The 26,683-nt window shown below is 45.4% G+C and overlaps 1 protein-coding gene across 3 annotated transcripts in view; it reads right to left on the reverse strand.

Annotated features, from left to right (window-relative positions):
* Positions 1-26,683, reverse strand: part of LOC121716036 — a 56,429-nt gene that overhangs the window by 23,907 nt on the left and 5,839 nt on the right. For 2 of the 3 annotated variants that reach the window (XM_042102172.1, XM_042102171.1), the window contains 7 exons: positions 24,934-25,056; positions 24,775-24,827; positions 24,113-24,212; positions 21,737-21,825; positions 20,154-20,268; positions 9,826-9,948; positions 4,143-4,379 (listed from right to left, as the gene is read on the reverse strand). In XM_042102172.1, the coding sequence (XP_041958106.1) occupies positions 4,143-4,379; positions 9,826-9,948; positions 20,154-20,268; positions 21,737-21,825; positions 24,113-24,212; positions 24,775-24,827; positions 24,934-25,056 (840 nt within the window). The remainder of the gene's footprint in view (positions 1-4,142; positions 4,380-9,825; positions 9,949-20,153; positions 20,269-21,736; positions 21,826-24,112; positions 24,213-24,774; positions 24,828-24,933; positions 25,057-26,683) is intronic. The other variant, XM_042102173.1, reaches the window with a different exon arrangement.

Below are 26,683 nucleotides of genomic sequence, written 5' to 3' on the forward strand. Positions count from 1 at the left end.
TAAAAAGAGGGTGCTGGCTGATATTCAGTGGGCTCTTAGAAACAAATCAGCCTCCAACCACCGAGGGGAAGGGGGGTGTTGCAAGATTCTTCATTTCCAAAACGAAGACCTCTCTGTGGAGAGTTGGCCCCATTAGATCCAGGAGGAGCAGATACCGAGCCACCCTTACAGGCAATGCTTTGGAGAGCTGTGTCCTCCAACACACAGGCAGGAGGACACAGCTGGCCCTGACGCATATTTAATGGGAGAGGATTCATGATCTCTTTCTCTGACTCTAATCCTGCTGTTTTTCTGTCTCTTTTAATTAGGCGGTTGTCCTTTCTGTCTCTCAATCCCCTCTCTTTCTCTCTATCCCTCTATTCCCCCCTCTCTTTCCATCACTTCCTCTCTTACTCACTCTCTGCCTCCCTCTCTCACTCACTCTTTCTATCCCTCCAGCTCTCTCTCTCTCTCCTCTCTCTCTCTCTCTCTCTCTCTCTCTCTCTCTCTCTCTCCTCCATCCCGAGAGAATTGCAGAGTGCCCACTACAAAGGGCTTTTGAATCAAACTGCAACATCTCAGGGGCCAAACCTTCCTTTTGATCCGGCCGTGCTGTGCCAGGGCTATGCAGATCAGGGCGGTCTCTCTCTCACACACACACACTCGCACTCACACACGATGGAGGGTGACGTCTCTCGCTCACCTCACACCTCCATTTCCTGCCGCTACATCAAACCACAGATTTTACACAAAGAGTTGGAGTGACAAGGAGGGAGAGAGCATGGAAAAAATGGAGAGAATGGAAACGAGAGAGAGAGAGAGAGAGAGAGAGAAGAAACAGACAGAATACCTAATGGAAGCACACCTTTTTGAACTTCAAAACTGGAGGATGGGGCTATTGTTGCCTCTCTGCGAGGCTTTTTGCAAATGTGTGGGGGGGGGGGGGGGGGGGAGGTTGGGGGCAGGGTGGTCATGGGGAGATGAATCACCACGTGGCGCTGGGCCGCTTATGCACCGATTACCTTCCATCAGGAGGGCCACGCCGCGCAAATGGCTGATAACGCTGTGTGTACACGCAGCCTAATATTAATATAAATCACAGAGTCTGCTCTGCACAGGCCCAGCAGATGGGCCGCTCTGGCTGCACCTCGCCCGATGCCCATCCGAAGCGTCAGGAGCATCCATCTTGTGCACCACCAACACCACATTTTTAGGGATGGAGGATTGGGGGGCTCCGTTTTCCTCCCCAGCATTGTGAAGAGGGGGGGGGGGGGGGGGGGGGGGGGGGGGTGCATGGAGAGACGGGGGACAGTGATGGATGCCCTCCACTTCTGATGAAGTTCCTGGTATGTGCTTCTCCGCTCGAGCAGAAAAGATGGAGGGGGATGGCCTTATGTGCTGAAGTGGCCAAACACCCCCACCTCCCTCAACCACCCCCCACTGCCTGCCCCATCCTCCCATTCCAAGCAGAAGTGCCTGGTGGGGCGTGTGCTCACTCAAGGAAGCTCAGAGCTGCTCCCCTAACAGATGGGGCCTCCTCCTGGGGTGGGAGCGCCCCCAGGCCCCGCCGTAGCAGCAGAGCCAACCCCCTCACCATACCGCACCGCACCGCCTCTGCTTCTGCACGGGTCTCACCGGAACTCCGCTTCAGCGAGACCATAGACGGTCAAGCCATCCTATAGTCAGAGCAACGATAACAGCTTAAGTGTAGCTTTTAGCTTAGCATTTAGCATTTTTTTTTTTGTGTTTTTTTTTTTTTGGTAGATTTCTTTCAATGTTTGCGCCCATTCCCAAATCAGTGAGATTGGAGCACAGACCCTCCACTCCTACATGTAAATGAGTGTAGATTCAGGACGTGGCTTTGAAAAGCTGCTGATGGAGCACCTAAGAGACGCTAACGTTTGATCTGAAAGCGGCTCTCCCTGGAGGTGGGTGTTGGCGGCGGCTGAGGGGAAGGAGAGAGGGCCGCCGTTAGCTTAAAAACCGTGTCAGATTTCATTCTCCTCCATCACATGCGGGTGGCATATCATTTCAGAAGCGGATGAATAATGCACGTGGCTGGGGCCCTTAGGCCCCGAGTGGGGTTTCTGAGTGTGTGTGTGTGTGTGTGTGTGTGTGTGTGTGTGTGTGTGTGTGTGTGTGTGTGTGTGTCTGCGTGTGTGTGTGTGTGTGTCTGCGTGTGTGTGTGTGTGTGTCTGCGTGTGTGTGTGTGTGTGTCTGCGTGTGTGTGTGTGTGTGTGTGTAGTTGGGAGGAGGTTAACGCAGGTCTTGGCCACTCCATCCACGGCAGTGGGGACCTCCGTGGGGAGTCAGTGGAGCAGGGCACTTCCTCAACCCCCTTCCCAAACCACCGGGAGGCCAGTCAATAGTGCTGAGGAGAATGGAACGGCAGGCAGGGGGTCGGTGAACTCATATGAATAAAGGTAGAGTGTATGAAGTCAGGTTGTGTGTGTGTGTGTGTGTGTGTGTGTGTGTGTGTGTGTGTGTGTGTGTGTGTGTGTGTGTGTGTGTAACAATGTATGTTTGTGTGATTCTGAATATACAAGAGTGTGTGTATGTATGTTTATGTGTGTATGTGTTACAAAATATATCCTCAGTGGGTGCAAGCATGTGTATGTGTATGTGTAAGTGCATATCCAAGGTGTATTCAAGCTTTGTGTGTCAGCAAGTGTGTGTGCAAGTGTAGAGAGATAAAGAGAGTGTGTGTATGTCAGTGTACTCATGAGAGTTGTGTATGCCTTTTAGAATATGTAATTCTGTATGTACAAGGGGGGGGGGTGCTCTGATGGTGGCACTGATGCAGATACCCAAGCCCCTCAGCTATCAAGTAAGCATGCTGCAGTTGTTAACAGCTAAAAGCCTGCTGTGCTGGGATGAACTGGGATCTTTATACAACACAGCTTCTGCATGCTGCAAGCTACCGCTACAAACATCAAGATCAACAACAACTCCAAAGCAGTAACATTACCACTGACATCAGAACGCATTTATCACTAGTGAGTGTGAGTGAGTGTCAGTTGAGTCAATACACACCCCCTCCACACCACAGGAATCAACATTAGCTATTTTTACGACGTGCTCATTGGCTCATTACCTAATAACAATGGAGGATTTCAGTGTGCAAATCGCAACAACAGCTTAAGTTGCGGACCACATGTTCAATAGCAAACAAATGGTGAGAGAGTGTTTGTTAAAATGGAGTTGACAGGAAATTAATAATCAATGATGGAAGCCATCAATTCTAATATGTTTAGCAGCGGCGGATTGGCAAGCGCTAGCAGGCGTGGCTGGGGGGGCAGAGCCTAAAAACGAGCAGGCATGTTTAATTGCTTTGTGTGGCGGAGTGGTGTCAATAAGCTCGCTTCGCCTTGAGGCGCCGCACAGCCCTCATGCTGATTAATCCCCCTGATTACAAAGTGTTCCACTTTCCCAAATCCGCACAACCTTGGGGCGGCTACTAATACCTCAGAACACCTCTGTGCGGGCCGGGCACACACACATGCACACGTTCTCATACACACACACACACACACACACGCACACTCATAAATGCACTATACTCACACACACACACACACACACACACAATCACACACAAACACAAGCCAAGGCCTTGTGGGGACTCTAAAGAGTATTTGCAGCTTTCAGTGCTCTATATCCCAGAGCCAACAGAACTCTCAGTCTGTACTATGCTGGCAAGTGTCTAATCCAAGATCAGGAAGTCTTCCCCAGCATTTACTAATTAGCACAAATCCAGAGCCAAGTAACTGGTATAATCAGCTACCTCAGAGTATGTGTGTGGAGACATGCCGCTATTTGTAATGTAACTTTCCCAACAGAAACGTATAAACTTAATTAATAAGCTGCATTCATACAAACTCAACTATAGATGGAGAAACAGGAAAAACAGAAAAAGGTCAGATGGAGAAACAGGAAAAACAGAAAAAGGTCAGCTAGTACACTAGAAACACACACACACACACACACACACACACACACACACACACACACACACACACACACACACACACACACCTGAAGCTCTTGGAACACAAACAACCTTTGAGAGTCCCAACCGCCCCCTCCTGAGTTCCCAGCCAGGCCAGGCAGAGGAGGGGGGCCCCGTGCTGAGGGGCCCGAGAGGTGGGCCGCCTGACACTCACCCATGGGGCCGTGGGGACGAGCAGTGAGAGGATGAGGAGGTCACTGCAGCAGCCGTCCAGCTCGGGCACGCAGCTCGCCGCCTGGTTGAGCAGCCGCGCGTAGAGGGCCGAGGGGCCCCGCCCGGGGGGGACGAGGGGGGCCTCCTCTCCGCTGCCGGGGGCCAGGACCAGGCTCAGGGTCTGCCTGATCCCATGCAGGTGTTTGAACAGCTGGCAGAGCCGGGACTCCAGGGCACTCTACAGGAAGGGGAGGCGGGAGGGGGAGGAGGGGGGAGGGGGGAGAACAACAAGCGTCAACACTGTCAAAAGCTGAGGGGCGCTGGCACAGGTGATGGGTCAAGGGGAAAGAGGACAAAGAGAGGGAGAGAGAGAGGAAGGGAGGGAGAGAGAGAGGAAGGGAGGGAGAGAGAGAGAGGGGGGAAAGAGGGAGGGGAGAGATGTCCGTAGGGACCCTCGCACCTGCCTGCCACAGGGAGAGGACACAAGACCAGGGCCCGTCGAGACTTGCAAAGACGTTCATCATGCCCGTCAACATGACAGAGTGTGTGTGCGCGCTTCTGTGTGTGTGTGTGAGTGTGTACGTGTGTGTGTGTGTGTGTGAGTGTGTACGTGTGTGTGTGTGTGTGTGTGTGTGTGTGTGAGGGACAAAGAAAGGTGGAGATGGAGGCTACTGGGCTGGCCTGTGGTGGGGCATGTTTTCCAAATGCCAGCAAGCAGCTCAAGGTGACAGGAACAATAAACAAAGCTGACGTAGAGAGAGAGACAGAGACAGAGCACTGCCATGCCAACACCAAAGATAGACAGAGAGAGAGAGAGAGAGAGAGAGAGAAAGAAAGATAGACAGAAAGGGAGAGAGAGAGGCCTGGGGGCTGACACCAGCCTCCAAATATGCAAACAATGATCAAACAGCAGGACCTGTCCAAAGGCAACCACAGCCATCAGCTTCAGAGACCCACACAGACCCAGCAGATTCAGGGCCAGCAGAAGATTTTCAGAGATAGGGGGGATAAGCAGCACTTTAAAGTTTTTGGTTTGTTTGTTTGGAGTTCATTATTATTTGCTGCATGCCATTTGAGGTATCTACATGTTTCTATGTACGTATGTGCTGGATGTCTGCATGCTTGTTGGATGTCATACCATTTCTAAAACACAAAAAATGTTTACTTGACAAAAATATCAACAATCTTAACCATTTTATGGTTTTGCATCCAGCATTTGTGAGGGGACAAACTAATAATACCCAAGTTGGCAAAGAAGATCATGTTGGATTAGATACAACGATGAAATAGCAAAAGCCTATTACATCAGCCCTCAAATAAAAACAACAGCATATTGTGGCAGCATCTTCCCGTCCTAAAATCTGTAGATTAAAACAACAAAATGTTTGTGATTGTGATTTCCATGTTCCGCAGAGGAACTGTTCTTCACTTCAACGATACTCTGCCGACATTTACCAATAGCTGATTTGTTCTGCTTTCTCTTGTCCTGTTTGACTGTAAACAGACAACGGCATGAAAACATCAAAAACACAACCCCCGCCCCCCTCCCCCACCTTCCCATCCCTCTTCCCACTGCCCAGGCCCAGGCACCATGGGATTCATATGCTACCCATTACGACTTATGACCAATTTGCAGAGCGGAGAGCGGGCAGCCAAGGGCCTGATTTAGAGTGTGCACATGGCGCTGTTAGCGTGGCTGGTATGCATTTCCAGTGTGAAATTATTCCAGATGCCAAGCCTCACCTCCACGCTCACCATATCTAACAGCCTTATAAGTGCTAGCAGGTTTACGCCGGCATGCCAACAGCTCAGCCTGGGCAAAGGTGGACACAAACACATGCTTATTTACAGTCGAGCGGATAAGGCCTGTGTACGCAACAAGTGTATGAATTTAAACCAACTAATCTCATTATGACTCACCTTACCAGGGTGCATTTTTTTTAGTTTTCTATGAATGCAGTACCATGGTCTCGCATGTCCTCACATTTGGACTCAACAGCATAAAGAGACGGGTGGATGAGAGCGTGCAGGGGCTGTGGTGTGGTCAGTTTGGTAAGAGGTCACTGCCTGTTGGATACCGTGGAGCAGATTTCTGATGGCTAATTTCACTCTGTTTTTTTCCGCCTGAAGACACAGCAGGAAGTACAAACCCAGTGGACTTCAAAACTAAAACGTCAACAACAATAAAACAGCTTTTCTTATCCTTTTCTCAGTTTTTTTTCTCTCTCTCTCTCTCTTTCTCTCTGAGTCGAGGTCCACCATGACCAATTCCAGATAAAGCCAGGAAACGGAAAGATTGCAAGTGTCCATCTCTATGAGGCCAAGCCTAGTCTTCCTAATGCCAGAGAGAAGGGATAGTGCTCTCAGACAACATCCATGTAGGTGAAGAGTGAGGCCAAAAAGAGAGAGAGAGAGAGAGAGAGAGAGAGAGAGAGAATGTGGTGGGGGGAGAAAGAGAGAGTGCAGGAGGGAGGGAGGGAGGGGGGCTCTCACAGGGCCTTCAAGAAGCATGGAAGAGTCATCACGAAAATCAAGCCTCTCCGTCGGCATGTGTTTCCCATCTGCGCCCGCCATCCAAAATCATCACTGTCTGCTTTCAACGTTTTATTTCTTTTTGCACAAATATGATCCTTTATATCGCGGCTGTGCCACATCTGATTTAGCAGCTTCCAAAAAGAACGTTTTTAAGATCACTGGACGATACGAAAATCGCTGGAAGCAGAATAAACTAAAACTTTTCTATTGCAGCCATATTACCACTATCAAGAAAATGTGACAAGGACATAAAATCTTTTACAGAAAAGTCAAGGCCTAATGTTTGACTCCTTCATATCTTATTTTAATAGACTCTGACCTGATGATGAGATAATGCACATATTAAATGCACATACCAGTATATATTAGCTACTTAAGTTAAACATTTCTTTTTTTTTTCTTTTTTTCTATTTTTTCACTTCAGAGAAAAAATTAAGCAAATAACTGAATGTCATCTCTCCTTTCCTGCATCCCTTTCATAGTCAATCATATTAACGGATTAACATGATCAACAGATAGACACATTTCCATAAAGGTTATGAAAATGGACTGTCAATTGTATTGTATATAATGGAACAGTATCAATAGAACCAATGTTGCCAGATTTCAATTCCCAACCTCTGGGAATGAGAGCAAACAGACTCTACCCACCCCCTGGCCTCTCTTAAGATTACTCTCCTGGCTCAAATTAAAGGAATTAAATATTAAATAGTTCATTACCATAACTCCCCAAGCTTATTTGAAAGAAATCAACCACCCCCATGGCTCATGATAACATATACATATTTTCATATACCATTGGGTCCATAGAGGTATTCATTTTTCCAGTCAGTGGAGAAAAAAAATCAAGAACACACCATAATGTTTTCATTTCATGATGAAATATATATAGGACAACATTTACATAGGCGGAATGCAAGGGACTTCTGTTCTCTTTTTCCCTTTCTCCATGCTCCACCATCAACCATTCATATTCCCAGGATTCAATTTGACTGCACATCATCCCTGTGTCTCCAGGGAGGCTGATGTGGGGAGAATCCACTTTAAATTTAAATTGCCCGACGGACTGAGGACCGGTGTTGTTGTTTTCCGTGGGGGTAGAATGAGGCCAGGCTGGTGTGAAAATGGAAAATGAACTGGATGGGGGCTGAGCTGTGCGGAGATTAAACATTTCTTCATGCCCGACAAAGCGTGCAGGGGGAGACCAGAGGTTGACACGTGTGACAAACAATTATTCAGTTGCCATCGGAGAAGAACGCTCAGGATTTAACCTCTTCTACATTAACAGAAAGCCCCCCCCCCCCCCCCCCACACACACACACCCTATCCCCCAAACTACAAAACAGCTGTGTTAAAACGTCTAAATATGGAAAGAGCAGTTAAGGACGCATCAGAATGACCTGCTGGTTGTTGATACTTTTATTATGTCTTCATAAGTGAAGCTGAGCACAAAACGAAAATACAATGCAGCACATTGCATTGTTGTATTGTACTTCAACTACCTTAAACAGACAATACAACAGACGCAAGATATACATAAAAACAAGACTTATACTGTAAGGATTATATTAGGAGATAGTATTTTAGGCCCCGAAAGATGCTCAGCCAACAAATCATACTTAGAGCAGTTAAGAAAGCAAACAGCTGGTAGCAGGTAGACTTGGGGGGGCACTGAAAACTCTTTGCTGAGGCATAAGGGAAGGTTCAGCACTCCCTTGAAATTTTGGCAGCCTCAAGACAATTCAAGTTACTCCTAAAAGCCTAAAGCTTTCTACCCAAGAATCAAGTGCTTTAGGGTAGACTTCCCATGGGAGACTAGAAGACGCCTAGTGCCTGAGAATACGCAATTGCATTTTTAAGAGCGAACACACAGCTTTCAGGGGATGTCTGATGCGTGGTCATGTATTATTAGTGAAGGCAATCGCAATTTGTGTTCTAGCATAAAATCATTTTGCAGGCGAATATTGCTGCAAGGACAATCCTAATTAACATTTTGAGGGAGAAACTAGTCAAGCAGATTGTAATAATTGCTGTGCCAATTAAGGACATATGCGGAGAGGCAAATCACATCTTCTACAAATGGAATCAACTGTTTCCTACATATTACTCCCAAAAGGCACGAGTGAGGCTTTAGCAATGACACTGAAGTACATGTTGTTCTGTCAGATAATCCCCCATGACATACTATTAGCAATGTAACAAGAATCATCTGAAACAGTTGAGGCCTCAAAGAATATGCTTGTATGATTGCATTTTTAGAAAACATCAATGAATTCTTGATAAATAATGGGATCTAAAACTGGTCATATGTTGGAAGGTTGCTGAGATCATGTGTGCACACAGCACAAATACCTTATTGTCTGCCCTTTAACCTGATTACTCCATTCTCTGCATGTGTGAGTGTCTAAGCACAATAAGAGGCTCAGGAATCAGTCTTTTTCTCCAACCAGATAGATTTCTAAAATGTTGAGCATGTAAGGTGCAGTCAAACATTAGAATCTAAAATGGTCATAAGATATTGTCTCATAAGATATTATCCCACATCGTACATACTACTGGCAATAATCAGGGGTGCGTTTCCCAAAAGCTACGTGGTAGCGTGGTAGCGTCAATCTGAGTTGACAATATTTGAGTCACACGTTACAGATATCTTAATGATACAGAAATATTAACAATACAGAAATACAGTGTTGATATTCTGTCATATTTCGGTCACATTTTAGTAAGAGCTAACAAATATGCTCTTATTTTTTAATTTTCCGAAAATGAAAAACGTGATATGTGACAATATGAAGTTTAATTGTTTGTGCATGTGTAACTCAAATCTACGGACTCACATTTGGCAGTGACACTACCAAGGTAGTTGCTTTTTTCATTCATCATTTGAGAAACGGACCCCAGAAGTCTTTCAAAACTGTTATTGTCCTTTCTTTGTAATGGCCATCGCTAGACCTTATACTGGTGTTGGATGGATTCAGCCATAGTCATTAAAGATAAAGCAGAACCGTTTACTCATTCTAGGATCTGATCATCAGTGTAGGCCTACATGGATGGTGACAGATTGGGCACTACAGTGTACATAGATAACACTCTGACAGCACAGAACTATCAGCGGCCCCCCAAAACTGTGTTTGATGAACCAGACTTACCACTCGCTGAAGGTTTAAGTTATTTGTCTTGCCATAGCAGAGATCAAGCAGGGTCACAGGCTGCTTGACCAGGTTTGACTTAGTCAGCACCCAGGGCATGGAGAGGTCTTCCACCGTGGTTGCCTACAAAACACAGAGCAGAAGATTACATTCCACAACCTCCCAGCCACCCCGACCCCCCCCCAACACACACAGCCTGAACCTCACTAAGCATACGCTGGGGAACATCAAAGCAGCAGCCGGAATCTTTGTGCTTTTTCTTTTTTTTTTTGCTTCAGACATTACAAAAGCTAAAGATACTCAAAGACAAATCCACTCAGATGAGATAGCGAGTCTGAAGAAGACGTACATCACAGATTTGGACAGAAATCTCTGTGATTTCGGAAACCACCAAATCTGGTTAAGTGGCACTATAGGAAGGCTGTAGATCGCAGATACTGTAAGCAGGCTCTATTAGATGATAATAACACTCAGGTATTCTGAGAAGAGTGATGTTGTAAAGGGGGCAGAGACTAGAGACTGAATTAGCATACAGTAGCACTGATAATACCAGGAGGATTAAGCTTAGTATTGTCACATAGATAATCTTTTGGCATTATAAAGAAACAAAAGGGCTAAAGAGAGAGCTAAAGAGCTAAATAGAAACATTTATTTAATTAGTGATTTGGCACAGGCAGAAACTGAAAAGCAGTGGTGCTCTCTGAAAAAACTGAAACAAAAATAGTTAGCTTTCAATAGAATTTCACACCTTCTCATCAGCCCCCATCTCAAGTTGGGTCAAAGGCTAAATGTGAGTGTTTCTCAAGAGCACTTGAACGTTAGAGGTTAACAGACTATTGTGTGTCCTACTTCTGCTACAATCTCCTGACTTATATTTGTGGATTTCTTGAAGAGAAATTCTACGCCTACCAGTCTATCTGTCCACACAAAGCCTAGAGCTCCCCATAATATACTGTATATCCACCGCACTCAGTCAAACAGACAGAGAGAGAGAGAGAGAGAGAGAGAGAGAGAGAGAGAGAGAGAGAGAGAACCTCTGTAGATTTCTCTGAGGAATACCTGATATTAAAACCTAATAAAGGAGTCTAGCCTCGTTCCCCTCTCTGATGACCTCTAATCACAATGTCATGAAGCACAAAATAAAAAGTAACCCACCGAATTTCCCAATATAGTTTTCCCAGGTGGTGGTAAGATGTTTATAACCTCTCCACCTCTATCTTTTTTTTTATTCACAGTGAGCAATACAGGTCAGGGCTTTCAGGAACTGTTCTGGGAGATTAATTTTGCCGTTCATCACTGTTTGTGTTCAAACTCTGGTGGCTGCACAATAAAACTCATATTCTGAGGTCTGGAAAACGGTCTTTGTTTAATACCGGTGAGGCTAAACAATGAGACAAAAATGTGTTTATCTGAAACATGTTGCAGCTCCTTCTGTAATCTAAAGCTATATTAAATATGCATGTGTGCTCAACTTGCAGGAGGAATTTCAAACCGCAAGTCCTAAGATTTGTTCATCTTAATAGATTCAACTATTATGAAATATCTCATCTGTTGATATTAATGCAGAGCTCAGGAGACAACATACATACAAAGACACAAATACATACATACACACACACACACACACACCATCAGTATTCCACCTGCAAAGTCGGAAGATTCCTTCCAGACAGTGCTGAATTATGAGTACGGCATCCTCACATTTTAAAATGCGAAACCATCCCCCTTTCCTTTTTTTTAACTTCGATGGGTAGACTGGTTTACGGGCTTGTTATTTTTTAAAGGAATGCACTCTGGCTGTCTGCATGGGCACTGTAATGAGCAGGAAATATTCACCACGGCGCAAAACGTACACTGATGACGCCTCGGGCAAGCAACATTCTTTCTTGTGCCAGAGACATATAAATCTCTGACGCGCTGAGCAATCTCCATCGACTCATCTTCATGACACCACCAAAAAAAAGAAAAAACAGGCCGATCGCAGCTGTCTGAACAAAGCCTCGGTTAGCTGCTGGGGCCACAAAACGCAGACACATTTTCCATGATTGGACTGACTATGAGCCTGAAGCAAAATGCTTGGGAAGTGCACAAAGACACTGACCAAAGTTTGGCGCTTTAGTATGCAAGACATGGTTTGTGCATCTCAAAATTCAGGACTCGAAACGCCTTTCAGACCAAGTGAAAGCTTTCTATGGCTGATGGAACTTTCTGGAAGAGCTAACCCGGAGCGAGGGTCAACTGTCCTGCTAGATTATACAAAGCTGACAAATTCACCACGAAGCAGCCACAATGGGGCTGCCTTTTGTGTTTTGCATAAAAAGCAGCATAAGTGCTTTGTTCGAAGAAGCAACCAACACAAGTCACCAAAAAGACGATGCTGAAAACAACTATCTGCAGATGACCTAAAAATGTCTAACAAGTCATCACACAAAATATTATTTATAGGAGGAAAGAGTGGTGTTGTTTTCTTCCCCTGGAAAAGGTCATGTCACAAAACTGATGCAAAAGTACCCCAGCGATTTCCACCTAAGAATGTGACACAACAATTCAGGATTATGCAAACACAACCCCACTAACTCCATCAGTTGTCGTTCGCTTCCAATAGAGCATCTGGGCGGCGCTGCACTGCGCTCCCCTCTCTCTACACAAGGGCGGGATTCATAGTAAACATCTCCGCTCCTAATCCGCCCCGTACAGGCCCGCGGTGCGCGTCTCAGGCAGTCACGGACCCACATTCCACGAATGTCTGAGCCAAACCGCAGTGACACAGCCGTAAACATGCAAATGCGCTCTGCCTTAGTTCGCACCACAACCCCCCCTATACACACACACACACACACACACACACACACACACAGACACACACACACACACACACGCTTTACCTCAAGTTAAATGTTTGCGTGTTTGCCATTTTTAGGACCCGACTTGTTTTTCTGTGTATGCCCCGCAGCCCACACTGGCAGAGAAAATTCCGTGAGCAAATTGGTGAATGAAATAGTCCTGAGGCAATACAAGAGGGCTTACAAACAACCACAGATGCATACAAGCACAGCAGCATATGCTGTTGTGACATACAACATTGTCTTTTTACACGTTATGGCGAATAAAATGTTAATATGAGAAGACTGATTGTGCTTGCTCTGGCCCTGCTTGGGCGACGCTAGTCTCTCACGGAGTGTTTGACTAATGCAGCCGAGCAGATGTGTGAGGCGGGTGGGGGAAGATTCATCAGGGCAAAAATTGCAAATGAATGAATCATACAGGGCCTCGGAGAGCTCAGGCCCCAACGCCGAGGAGGAAAACATCGTCTGAGAACATCGCCTGTCTGCAGCGACTCTCAGGCCAACGAGACGAAAACATGAGTGACGGAGGTTCCCTCTCTCCCGTTGCCCCAGAGGTGCGTTTTTGTCATTTTTTTGGCTTGGTGGTAGGTCCCCAGCTACCAGTTTTTGTGACAGGTGTTCATAGTGCCTCTCTCTCTCTCTCTCCCTCTCTCTCTCTCTCTCTCTCTCTCTCCCTCTCTCTCTCTCTCTCTCTCTCTCAGGTGCAGACGTCTGCCCCGGGGCCTTCGGTGACAGATGACGGGTGGACGGGTACGGAAGTGTTCCCCTTACACGCCCGTATGCCAAAGCCAAACCCGCCATCTGCTAGATTCCTCTGATCTGTGCTGAAGCAGTTCCCTGTTGGTAAGAACCCCCCCCCCCACCCCCCCCCCCCCCCACCTCCTCTGCCCATCCCGTTCCTCCCTCCCCAGCCTCTCTCTGTTCCCTCCAGGCTCCTGTGGCGGCCATCGAGCTTTCAATCAGCCTTCAGAGGGAAGGCAGAGAAGCTGGTGGCTTTTGAGGCCACCTGGCTGTAGCCACCATGGGCCACTGAGAAAGACACACAGAAACAGAAACTGCGTGTAGGTAAAATTGGGGTAGGTGGCAACGCTGCAACAATTAATTGATTAATTATTTGTCAATAATTGTTTTGGTAGTCGCTTAATCCGTTTGTGCCATTTTGTCAGGAATTTTGCAGCTTCTTAAACTCAAATATTTTCAGCTTTACTGCTTGGCTTACTCCTCTATGATGGTAAACCAAATATATTTAATGTGTGGACAAAACAAGGCATCTGGGGACATCAAAGAAATAACTGGGATAATCATTGAAATGAGAGAAAAAAAAAAAATCAACAGATTATTCAACAGAATTCATTATTCAACAATAATTCTTAGTTGCAGCCCTGGTTGGTAGTAACAAAGAGAAAGAAATCAGTGTAGGTCATATTAGTCACTCAAAGTGATGTGTCCAAGTACATACAAAACTCCCATGTTCTATAACATCCCCGCAAACACCAACACCACCAACACAAATGCAGATGTGCACAGGGATTTTCCAAACAAGAGCATTTTATTACAGGGGGGTGCAACACCAAAGCCAGCCATTTCACCACAAGAGTAAAGGATTCAAGTTTAATGCACCACCTTTCAAACTCCCCATAAATAATAAATGCATTTCTCACTCCCTCTCACATGCCAAAGTATTGATACATGTTAGGGAGACTTGCATATATGCATTGTTGGGCAGGACTGTGTCTGGCATTGGGAGACATTAAGGATCTACTACTGTATCTGCTGAATCAACTCAAACATCAGTTTGTACGAGCAGCACATTAAATAGAGGAAATGGGAGTCCATTGAGGACAATAACTGTGTTGACTGCGTGCCAGGACCTTCAGCCTGCAACACTCAGGAGAATACATGTGCAAAAGCATAAGCCACAAACACCATTTGAGAGCCTTCACGATCATTACCCATTTAGAAATATTACTAAACACAGTGGGGTTTCCGATGGAGCTTAGGCCCTGTACATTATTCAAGAACCAACATAGGCCTAGGCTCAAAAGGATTATGGATGTCTACAGTGCTTACATTAAGAGCTCAGTATTAATGTAAAATATTAAGAAACGCTAAATAAAACAACATGGACAAGACTAAGGTCCACATCACAGGGTTAGACAATACTATTTGAATTTCAAGACAAGTGCTGTAATGGAGCCTGTCTGGAGTAACCTTTGAGGAGGAAAAAAAAAAGATTGTTATTGAAATTCAAATGCAACCCTATCTGCGTGGGGCACAGGAAAAGCCTTCAGCTCCAAATGAAAGTATTTCAATAAAACGCACAAAAAGAAATATGTGTTTTATGTTGCAAAGCAAATGTAACCAATACCCTCAAAGCAAAAAGAGCAACAGCACAGCCATACAGTGGACAGCTGTCCTTGCAGCACCCTGACAGGCAGTGGAGAGGGAGAGAGAGAAAGAGAAAGAGAGAGGGAGGGGGGATTGGAGAGAGGGAGAGAAAGAGAGAGAGAGAGAAGGAGAGGCAGAGAAGATGAGTGACCTCTCAAGCCAGAGAGCAAATTGGGTTTGATATACGCTCCTGACATTCCCTAAACTAATAACCCAGGATGGCGAGCACAGTAATTACTGTGATCCATGTGCCAGGGCCGCGGCACGGAGCGACTGCAGGGGCCGGAATCCGCTCTGGTACGGGAGGAGCACGAGCAGCCACCACCCCGCCCCCACCCACCGCCACCACCCACTGATCACTTCCTGACATGAGGGCCATTGGAGAACAGTGGTCACTGCCAGCAATTTACTTTCCTTCACTGGGCCCTGCACCGGGGTCACAGCCTTATCACAAGAAGGCATTTCTCTGAGGCGATGGATGGAGGCTCGGGGAGGAGTCGTCTGCACAGCGCGCACACACACACACACACACACACACACACACACACACACACACACACACACAAACACACACACACACACACACGCACCACACAAACAAGCACACCACACACACACACACACACAATTCTTTGCCTATTCTTTGCTTATTTCACAAATTAACAAACAAGTTGAGTTTAAAATCTATCTTTCTTTGACAAATTCGAAGAAAAAACAAAACCAAACAAAACACTCTGTCCCAAATGGTCTAGCATCTTCAGCTGGCGCGGCCCGACTCTCAGTAGGCCCGGTGCAGTGGGACGCAGAAGAATGTTCCCCCGAGCATGACGGAACATCTCAGCGCCTTGAACTCTCCCGACCCCTCGAGACACAAACAAACCTGGTGTGACTTGCGCGTCCGTCCAGTGAACTGTTTGAACTAGATAATCATTTCTGCATTTGCAAGAATGAGGCTATTATCTGGCGATCTCTCCTTCCCCATCTGTTTGAGTTTCAGCGACGGACCCTCCTCCCACAAACCACACGACTGTAATGGTGCTGGTTAGTGAAAGAACAAAAGGCTCCAGATAGATAGTCTGATTCCCACTGCTGCATGGGAGAACATGGCGCAGAATGACACTTCAGACAAGCCTTTTTCTTTTTTGTATGATGTTAAATGGTGGGTAAGACTTTTTCTAATGCCACAGAAAACATGTGAGCTCACTGTGCATTCATTTTGTCTCAGGCATAAGAGAGGCATGTTGTGAATTTTCCATGCTTATTTTCTGTTCGACATCTGTGTGTGATATTTACGAAAAAGACTAGCTGTTTCTTCACTCGCGGCCGATGGCTCAGTTAAAGCAGCAGGAACGTGGGAAGTGACTGCTGGGAGAGCTGTCATGAAAATATGACCGCGTCTCCAAGAAGAGAAATCACTGGTGGGAAATAACACAACAAAAATTCAGCGGCTGATTGCATTAGTTAAACATTTAACATGGGATAACCCCGCGCTGAGGCGAGAGCATCTTGAATTTCACACTCGCTGAAGCAAGATCAATGATAGGCAGAGTGCTAATGGCAGGGCTTTCGCTTTATAAAAAAAAGAGAGAGAGAGTTTTTCATTTGCGCCTGATACAAATCTGTGGTCTTCTCGAGGCAGTGTGTGACTTTAACAAGCCGTAAAATTAATCTGATGAAATCCAGATGGGGGAGATGAGGGGAGCAGCCACAACCCCACAGAAAGCCTGACACCAAATATGGACCGAAGCGAGGCAATATGAAACAGATTTCGTCCCAATCCCACCGGCATGTGGAGTGCACTGGTCTTCGTGGCATTAAAAAAACATGTATTAACCCCCCCGTGACAAAGTGTCAGTTATGAAAACCACATCCTTCGGAAAAACAATTCATATTGGTCTCGTTCTCTGTCATAGTGCTAGTAAACAACAAGGCTTTTTTTAATGCCCACTCCTTCTGCACCTGCTTAACAACAGCTTGTTTGCCAAAGAGAGGCAACACCACTAAAACAGAATATGGAGGAGTTACTCTCCGTTTCCAAATGGATTTCATACTGGAATTAGAGCAGTTTGAGGAGGACAAGAAGAAAAGGTGATGCAACAGATTCCCACCAGCTGTTTTCGCAGTGCAAAGTGCGCTGCCAAATTAAGGATTCTCATGTCGACATGAAATCTGTTTTAAACCATGTCGGTGCGTGGCGCCAAGAGCAAGGCACGCCAGCTCTCTAGCGCTTTCTATTCTTCATTTCTCTTCTACTCTTCTTCTTTAGTTGCATTCTTCTTCTTCTTATTCTTCTTCTGTTTCACTTGAGGCACTGAGCATATTTTACTGGGCGAAACACACAGCAGTCTGGCTGTAAATTATTGCTGACAGAATTTTTCCGGGAAGTTTGTCCCTCTTTCGACTCATCAAGGGGCTTTCAAAATAACACGGAGGAGAAAAATTACGCTTTAATTAAATTGACTTCATTAACTAGCACACTATGGGGTGCTGCAGAGCCTGACATTAATGAAAGCATGTAAAAGAACTATCAGCATAATTGTTTTCAAGATCATGATGGGGCATTGAAAATTTAATTACAGCCAAAATACATTACTCAATGAGGGCTGGAAGTGTGTCATTGCCTCTGTTTCTGTGGATGGAAACCCCCATCATTCACAAAGTCAAAGCCTCATTGTGTGGCTTGATGGGCAATTTTCTAAATTGTAGATGTTGTCATAATTACAGCAAGTGCCAATATTACCCATCTGATTTCTAGAGCCACCACCTCTCAAAACATGGACTTTAAAATAACCAGCATAAGCATGATTGCCTGGGTGTGGAAGAACCAGACATTTTGGAAAATAATACTTGATCCTGAAGTCATCTCTCATATTCAATCTCCAAATGATGTTTGTATTGTGTTTGATGTGTAGATTTGACAATTATGGCAATTATAGACAAGAGACCATTATGTCCACTCTTCAATCTGGTTAACATTAGTGACTGCCCAGATGTGTCAACAAAGGGCAAAAACGAATTTTCTGCTGTACAGTATATACCACTGTTGCTATTCTGCTTTGTTTTAAAATAACAAAGAATAACAATCATAAGAACGTAAATAATATCCAAAACAACGTCAAAACAACGTCAATCAGTGCAATTTTGAACTGAGTAGCATATACCATGGCCTTTCAGCCTTCAATGCATAGCCGCATCAACAATGTCAGAGACTCCATTCTTCTTGATGTAAGCAGTGCAGCATCGAAATGAGTTTATTATTTTATTATTATCGACATTATTTTAAGATAAAATAACTACATAGTGTTGCTTTAAAAGGAGAAATATGGCGATTCCCATAGATCTATGATGTCTGGTTTGGACAGCACCTTCACAGCACCTTCCAAGTTCTCAAAACAGAACCTACTTAGGACAGATCAGTTCCCCATGGGGAACACCATGCTACTGCCCACATGTGTTATGAAACGTGTGAATGAGATTCGTCAGCTAGTCTGCTCGAGTAAGACACCCAGAGGCGTTGTTAAGACAAATGAAAGGGTAGACCGCCATGACGCGTTCCCATTAAGAGCCAGCCGATCCATCACACAGATTTCTCTCTCATTTCTGAGCTCAACCCTCTCAGCTAAGCCCAACAAACACACACACACACACACACACACACACAAACAGCAAAGAAAATGAAAGAAATGAAAGAAGAGAAATGAAACCCAACTCAGGATAAGAGACACATTTTGCCGTAGCAAACATGGAGGGGGAGGGATTACATCTCCCAATGATTCCATTACCCCCCCCCCCCCACCACACACACACACACACACACACATATATATATATATATATATATATATATATATATATATATATATATATACATACACACACACACGTACATGCACATGCACACGCACACACGCACACACGCACACACACACACGCTTTCTATGACAGGTTCACAAAATCCTTTTCATCTATTTATCTCCGACGTGCGCACAGTGATAAAGCATGTAATAACACCTGGTCTATTAGTTAACAGGACTTTCTATCATTGTGGCATGTTATTATCCGACTACTGAGGGTGTTACATCACCACTGGGGGAGCTGCTCAACATGGGCACACAGTACAGGGGTGTGTATGTGTGGGGGGGGGGGATCTGCCCTCCATGGCCATGGAGAAGATGAACAGGCACCAGGCAGTCAGGCTGGGAGAGGACAAATCTTTGCGTCAGAACGACATTACTGCCAAGTGCACAGGAAATCCATACACGGTGCTGAGGGAGGTGATGAGCCTTTGTTCCCTGACCTGCTTCAGGACGGAGTGTGCTGGTGGTGGTGGAGGGGTGTTGGGGGGAGTTAGGGGCTGCTTGAGGGATGGCAGGAAGCAAGTTGCACGGTCGCTCACAGGCTTGTTTCTGCTCAGTCATTCAGTCTTTATTCAAACTTACGTACATAAATACTGCATAGGCTGCTGTTCCCCAACACACAGTATTAAGCCCCCCAATCTCCATGCAAGACCATGTTAAAGACAGGAGGGAGGTGAGAAAGGAACAGGGTGATAAAAGGAGGACTACTGAATGCAGTCTTCCACAGGAAGGGATTTCATTTTACACCAGCGCTTTCCCAGCAGCCAAGGAAACGTATTCACACATTTTGTGGCTTGGGATCATTGGTTTGTTCTGTGATTTTCAGTGAATACTTGGCAATGCAGACATTGAGAGAGAGAGGCTCTCTAAGTTCATTTAATTCACACAATAATCTAAAAGCTTCCAAGGGAAATGTCTCCACCTGAGAGAGGTGAACATGGTATGAATGTAGCCCGATATGGCACCAAGCACAAAGAACAGAGATGGGGCACAACAGTGTAATATGAATACCTCAAGATTATGGCATGGAATGTAAAAAACAAACTCATTCTGTGCAGACTTAATAGACAGTACTCAAAGAGTATACCATGATATGTGGTGTTAGCCAATAAACTACGCAGACTAACTACAGACGCAACTATACATATTGGCTTCCTACTATGTAAAGCGACCTTGGGTTTGAGAAAGGCGCTACATAAAATAAACGTATTATTATTATTCTAATGGCAATTATTACCTTGACTTTTCTATGTAGCTTCTGTCTGACATCTGCACACCTCTCAAGCAGCTGGGTGAGCTCAGACTGTTGGATACACACCTCAGGGCCAGGGGACTCCGAGCACATCAGCGATCTATGGAACAGAAAAGAGACGTTGGTGCTCTTCTGCCTACCTGAAGACACACACACACACACACACACACACACACACATTCAAGGCAGGAGTTGGCGAACAAGATTAGATGCCTCTGTAACTGAAACCACCTGACACATTTAGGCGTTGACCAGCGAGAGGGTTCAACCCCGGTTCGTTTCTCCGGCGTGTCACGGAGTCAACACTTTAATGTGAAACAGTAGGCCGGGCCGATGCGATTGCGGGGTGTAACAAAATGAAATTATGTCGGAGCAAAGTGCTGTAATCCCGGTGATTATTGGATCAGACTGCACAATAACGGCCACTTAAGGGCCTGCCCGCCTGAAAGGATTACCGACACCCTATCGGCCCCGCTCATCGCCGGCGGACGGGCCCTGGGGCCCCCGCAGAGGAGTTCGGGAGGCGCTGAGAGGCTCACCGCTCGCTTGAGCCGCTCCACAGAGCAAGGGGGAGAGGGCCTGGAGTTCCTCGGAGCTCTGGCTCCTGTCACGTCCAGCTGCCTTTAACGCCACTGACACAGAGCAGGTACGGCCGCTTCCCGGCAAGCCCGGACGGGGAAGCCAACATGGCCGCCCGGTCCACTATATCCATGTGGGTTTTAGTGGATCTCGCTGAGGCAGAGGGGCCGAATGATCGGACAGGATAAGGGAGGCAAGTTTGCATTTACAGAGACGCAGAGGGGATTATAGGCGCCCTGATGGCTTTATTCAGCTCTAAATCATCTACAGAGATAAATAGTTTTTACTTTAAAGGAAGTTGAAGGGTTATTAATGACATCTCCTTCCTCCTTCCCAGTAATACCAGAGACTTTCTTTTTTTAAAGTATATTTTTTGGGCTTTTTTGCCTTTATTTGGTAAGGACAGTGAAGAGTGACAGGAAGTAAGTGGGGGAGATGGGGTGGGAATCGGGAAATGACCGCAGGTGGGTCCCCCGTGGGCACTCGGACCTGTACATGGTACGGGTGCTGTAGCCTGCTGCGCCACAGCACCCCCATACCAGAGACTTTCTAATGAGGAGACAGCACTCATAGAAATGTATGGGTTTAGTTTGCAACTCCAATATGACAGTTGTATATCCCGCCCCTTCCTGTAATGTAAGTAACGCAAGAATTCAAATTAACATTTTTTTGCTTTATCTTAGTGATTTGGGGGGGGGGGGGGGGATTTTCAATTCAGATTTATAAACAGATTCAGCTGATGTACTTTTTATGTCAATATGACCTTACGTATGCCTCCTCATTCATTTGAATAGGAAAATAGCTCCCCGAAATAACTGCCTGAAGACACCAAGTGGGGGGACTTGCCTACAAGGACTTTGGTAATACTCAGTATTTTACAATGTGACAACTGATATTCATGTTTAGTGTGAATATATAAACTAAGGTTCTAGAGTTTAGGATGGGGCCTGTGGTGCAACCCTTCGTCTGTGTAGGATAGATGACAGTACCTTAGTTTGTCTACGAGCGGATCAAGGGCTCTCTCAACATCGTGACAGCGACACACCTGTGCGCTCAGGCCCTCGGACAGCAACACTACCTGGGAGGAGAACAGGTCAGAAAAACGGCGAGCAGAAAGTGCCAAGCTAATAGAACATCACATTACCAGAGTAAATAGACACTTCAAACATTCCAGGTAGTGATCCAGGTTAAGAATCCTAGTTCTCTTATTGGTACAACGTAAATGCCTTTTATAAAGTATTGATAAAAACATAAACCATAGAAATTAAAATTCATAAGGCTACAAAGCCCTTTTTTCCTGCGCTGACCTTGAGAATGTCTATGCTTGGCCATCAATGAGCATCTGGCACTTACATTTTATACAACTTTCATACAACTTTCAGTCTCCACCATTACATGGTGGTGGAAAACAGACCATGATTATGCTTGTAAGTAATTCACTAATTAAAATGAGTAATTACCATTTGTTTATTTTCTTAATTAGCAAAAACTTAATTTTGTCCCTTGAGGGCGGCATTTTCTTGCTGACAGTGACTTCTGGTTTGTTTTGTTTTTGTGTTCTGCACGCTATTTGCACATGGTACTAAAATAGGCCTTTCTTGTTACAAATATTTAAGGCTTACACTGTGCTTTTGATCCAGATGAAAAGATAAACACAGTCTGTTCAAAACAGAGATTCTCATTAACAGTTCAAACCATAGTACACACACTCAAGAAGTCTTTACTTTGAGTCTCAAATCTCTAAAACTGCATGTTTTTCGTTGGTGGATGCTCCAAAAAGTATATAGACCCAGATAAGTTTAAGGCTCAAAACTCTACTTTGTCAGTAGTCCGTGTTGGCAACCTGGGATCCACAGCAACCACCCTCATTATGGATGCTCTTTTAAGTCGGCCCTGCCTGTTTTCATCATTTGAGGATGATTCTTGCACAGCTGACACAGGAAGAGGGCAGCCTCTTTGAAAAAAGGTTTCTATGGTTACCTCCCTTGATGAAATCGGAGGGGAAGCGATTTAACTGGCCAGTGTCCACCCGTCTACCCTTTTTACCGTCTGTCTCATGAGATTTCAAACGCTGCACCACTCACTTTGGTCCAAATTTGGTGGGGGAAAAAAGTGTTTGATGTGCATGTGTGCTTTTCTTTCATTACTTGGCAGGGAAAAACAGTTGGTGTACAGTAATCAAACATTAAATAAAAAGTTGTTCATACTTCATATCCAGTACAGGGAAAGTCCCTACGATGACTCTATCACGTAAAATGAGATCACATAACTTCTCCCAGCCAGAATGGCTACCCTAACTTTCAAGTATATGTAGTATTGTTTATTTGTATTAATGAGGAGTCTCAAATTAAGTCTGTTTAAGTCTGTTCTCGACATAAGAAAGTTAGATTGGGAGCTGTTGAGGCAATTGTGTAATTTAACATATGGGTCATTCTTCTCCATTTCCATTTGTTGTTATGCCAGCACACAAGACCCATAGACACCACAAGGAATGCAAATCAGGGATGTTTTGGAGGGCAGACTGTATGGGTTGTAAGTTAAAATTGTGCATATAATTGTGCAAATGTGTATGCCTTTAACACATTGCCAGCTAACTTCTGTCGTCACACCTTTAAGTCCCATTCACACTAGATCCTTTGGTCCACACCCAAGTTTGTTAGGAGCGTTAGTTTGGTTCATTTTGATAATGCGAACATAGTCTGCCGAACTCAGATGCAGACCCAAAACTGGACCAGAGTCCACCAGAAAACAGTAGTCTGGGGTTTGGTTCACCTGAACTCCGGTGCGGTTTGCTTTGGTGTAAATGCTATTTGTATCAAAACTAGGAAATAAACGCTATTGATGACGTGACGACGTGTGTGTTTGTTAATAAGACAGGCCCAAAAATGAGCGGGAAAGGTAGGCTACTGTGGTCTGCTGAGGAAATAACTTGTTTATTGGAAATATGTGGCGGGTGAACATCTTCAGGAAGAATACAGCCTAGTTCTCTAACGATTTGTTAGCGCTGCTACTCTTTAAATGAAATAGCTCCTCAGAGCAGTTATTTTTTCTACTGCTCTGGCTCTCCCTTTTGATATAGAAAATGACATAGGCCTAGAACTGATTTTTTGTGACATAACTTAACCGCACAACTCGCTCACCTTGAAAGGCACGCTTACATGCTCCAGCTCCATAAGCAAAGCTGCAAATTCAAGCAGCTCTCATCACTCTCGTTCTGCTTGTGTTTATGACATCGACGGATCCGGTTGCGCAAAACAAAAACATAATGTGAACGGAGACCAGCTGGAGCAAGGGTGGAGTAATCGCACAATCACACAAAGGCAACCTTAAGGAACCTGGGGATAGCATCCGGAGCAGCAGAGTACCTGTCTCTCCAACTGCATGACCTGGGCCTTGAGCAGGTTCACCCTCCTCTCCTCCAGCGTCTCCTCCTTCCCCTCCTCCAGGAGCTGCTGATACTGGGCCCTGGGTACAGAGACCATGGAGACCCCCCCCCCCCCCAAAAAAAACACTGTTAAATCCACAGCAGGCTGGCCTTAATAACCTGATCATACTGCCTAGAGAGACCAACCGCACAGTGCAACCGGGATATTTATTTTCAAGTGGATTTTTCTCCCCTTATCCGACACATATCGTGCTGCAGTTTTACACAAGGCCAAACATGTGGCCATACATCTCAGTGAAAGTGGAAATAACCGTATTTAGATCTGACGTACGTTTCCTTTAACCGTTATCCACGATCTTAGCAAAGGCTTAAGTCAACACCACCATGGACTAGTTGTGTTTGTGAAGGCATTAGGTTGTTGTGCTTTGTTTTTTCACCTGCTTTTCCCATGTAAGGCCCCTTTCAGCCGGTTAACAATCCACATGGGTATAATCTAATGCATTTCGTACCAAAGCTGTAAGGAAATGTTCCATGTAATGGAATCATTTGAGATGACGCCTAATGCCCGCAAATTAATAAAAAAAAAAGCTCACCAATGTTTTTCCTACATTATAAATACGCATAGCTCACTTAAACACTTGCCTTAGGTCTTCCAATTGCTTTTTTAGGTCAGAATTTTCCTTCTGGAGTTGCTTCTGGGAAAACAATACCGAAACAAAACAAAATCATTTTGAGTGCTAAAATAGTATTACTTCCAAGATAGACTGAAGTGTTATGGTTTAGCTATTGCGCCTGCAGTACCTCAACACTCATGCCAGTAATTTGGGAGACATGTTCTGGATCACTGGCGTTGGCTTCAGCGAGTGAGGTGCTGCTGGTGGACAGGCCACCGTCTGAGGAGAGTCTCCGCCGAGTCATCCCCACCTGGAAGAGGAGAAAATGAGGGCATGTTAGCGTTTTTACACCAAGTCAAGCGCTAAGTCAACAGGCATGACGCAAATGGAATTATTGTTCATCCAAACAGCCGTCTCCACGGTGGTAGAGACCTTTTCACACAGTGTTATATTCCAGTGTTGTTTCCAATCAGACATTTGATTTATATTTCCATTTCAACATGGCTTTTATCTCCACCCCACCCCCGCAATCGCTGCTCAAGCTAATACCTCAATTTGAATTGATTATCCAAAGTGATGGTAAGCTTCTTTCTCTGATACGTTTTCAATCAAGCTAGATTCACAGCCGGCGAGCGTTTTATCTCTGCTGGTGTGCGTGTCATTAATTCACAACTCAGCCTTGTCTATAGGCCCCCATAAGGCGTCTTAAAAGCACTGCGATTTCCCCTGGCCTCTTCCTCTGAAAGCCCAGAGAAGCTTGCTGGGGAGATAGAGATTAATGGTAATTTATGGCCTGTACATCCTGTGATGACTTCAACCCCTCCAGTTGCACCCCCCCCCCCCTCCATCATTCCCTGCCCCCTACACCTCCTCTACTCACCATCCAACTCCACTCTCTCTCTCTCTCTCTCTCCAGTGGATTAAGAAGCTATCAGTCCTTCACAGCTTAAGTTTATTTAAGATGGAGGGGAGGAGGGCGGGTGGGGGCGGGAGGGAGGGATGACGGGGGTGGTGGAAAGGGGTGTGGAATGGGGGCAAAGTTGAGAATGGTCCGTTGCCGCTTTATCTTTCTTTTTTTCCCCTTTTTCTTCCTCTTCTTCTTCCTCTTCTTGTTCTTCGTCTCCTTCTTCCTATTCTGCATTCATGCCAAATTCCCACCGTCACAAGTTTGAAGCTGCAGAGGAAGGCAGGAGGGAGAAAAGAGGGACAGGGGGAGAAAACAGGGGGGAAAAGGAGAGGTCCTTCTGTGCTGGAGTGTGACGAATGATTGCCCCGGACACATCTGGCCTGAAAATGCACGGTGTTGAGGAGTTGTGGGAAAGGGCGTTTCAGCTAATCCACCCCGCGTCATGCTTCACCCCAGGGGCTCCTCGGAGGATCTCAGGGCCCAGTTTTGGGGCATCCGCAATGGGAGAGGGGGGGGTTACAGTACCAGCCCCCAAACTGGACTTCCTGTCTCTAAATTCACACCTGAACTAGGTTGGTCTACAGCACTGACCCCAAGGTTCACTTTGACTTGCGGGGATTTCTGACACTGTATGGACACTGCCAGAAGTGTTATAATGTGTACTCTTTTTACAAAGAATCTAAACAAATCAGACGTATGAGGGAAAATCAATATGTCATTTTGCGTCTAAACATGTTAGCAAGGTTGACGTTAGTGTTAAGAAGGCCAAGGGCCAGATTAAATCCACCCATACAGATTCAGGTTGAAAAACAATACATTTGTGTCTGAAAAGTCGAGCAGTTTCATACGCCAAGGGGAGAGTGATCTTTCCATGGAAACAAAGATCTAATGTTGCAGTAGCCAGAATTCAGATTGGGAACAGTGAAATACTGTTTGAGTAACAAGAAAACCAGGCTATTTTGTAGAATGCTCACTCTCCAAAGTATTACAGTCGGTCTCTATCTATAAAAAAGCCTACAAATATATAAAA

This window comes from Alosa sapidissima, chromosome 8 (genome assembly GCF_018492685.1).
Source record: "Alosa sapidissima isolate fAloSap1 chromosome 8, fAloSap1.pri, whole genome shotgun sequence".
NCBI lineage: Eukaryota > Metazoa > Chordata > Actinopteri > Clupeiformes > Clupeidae > Alosa > Alosa sapidissima.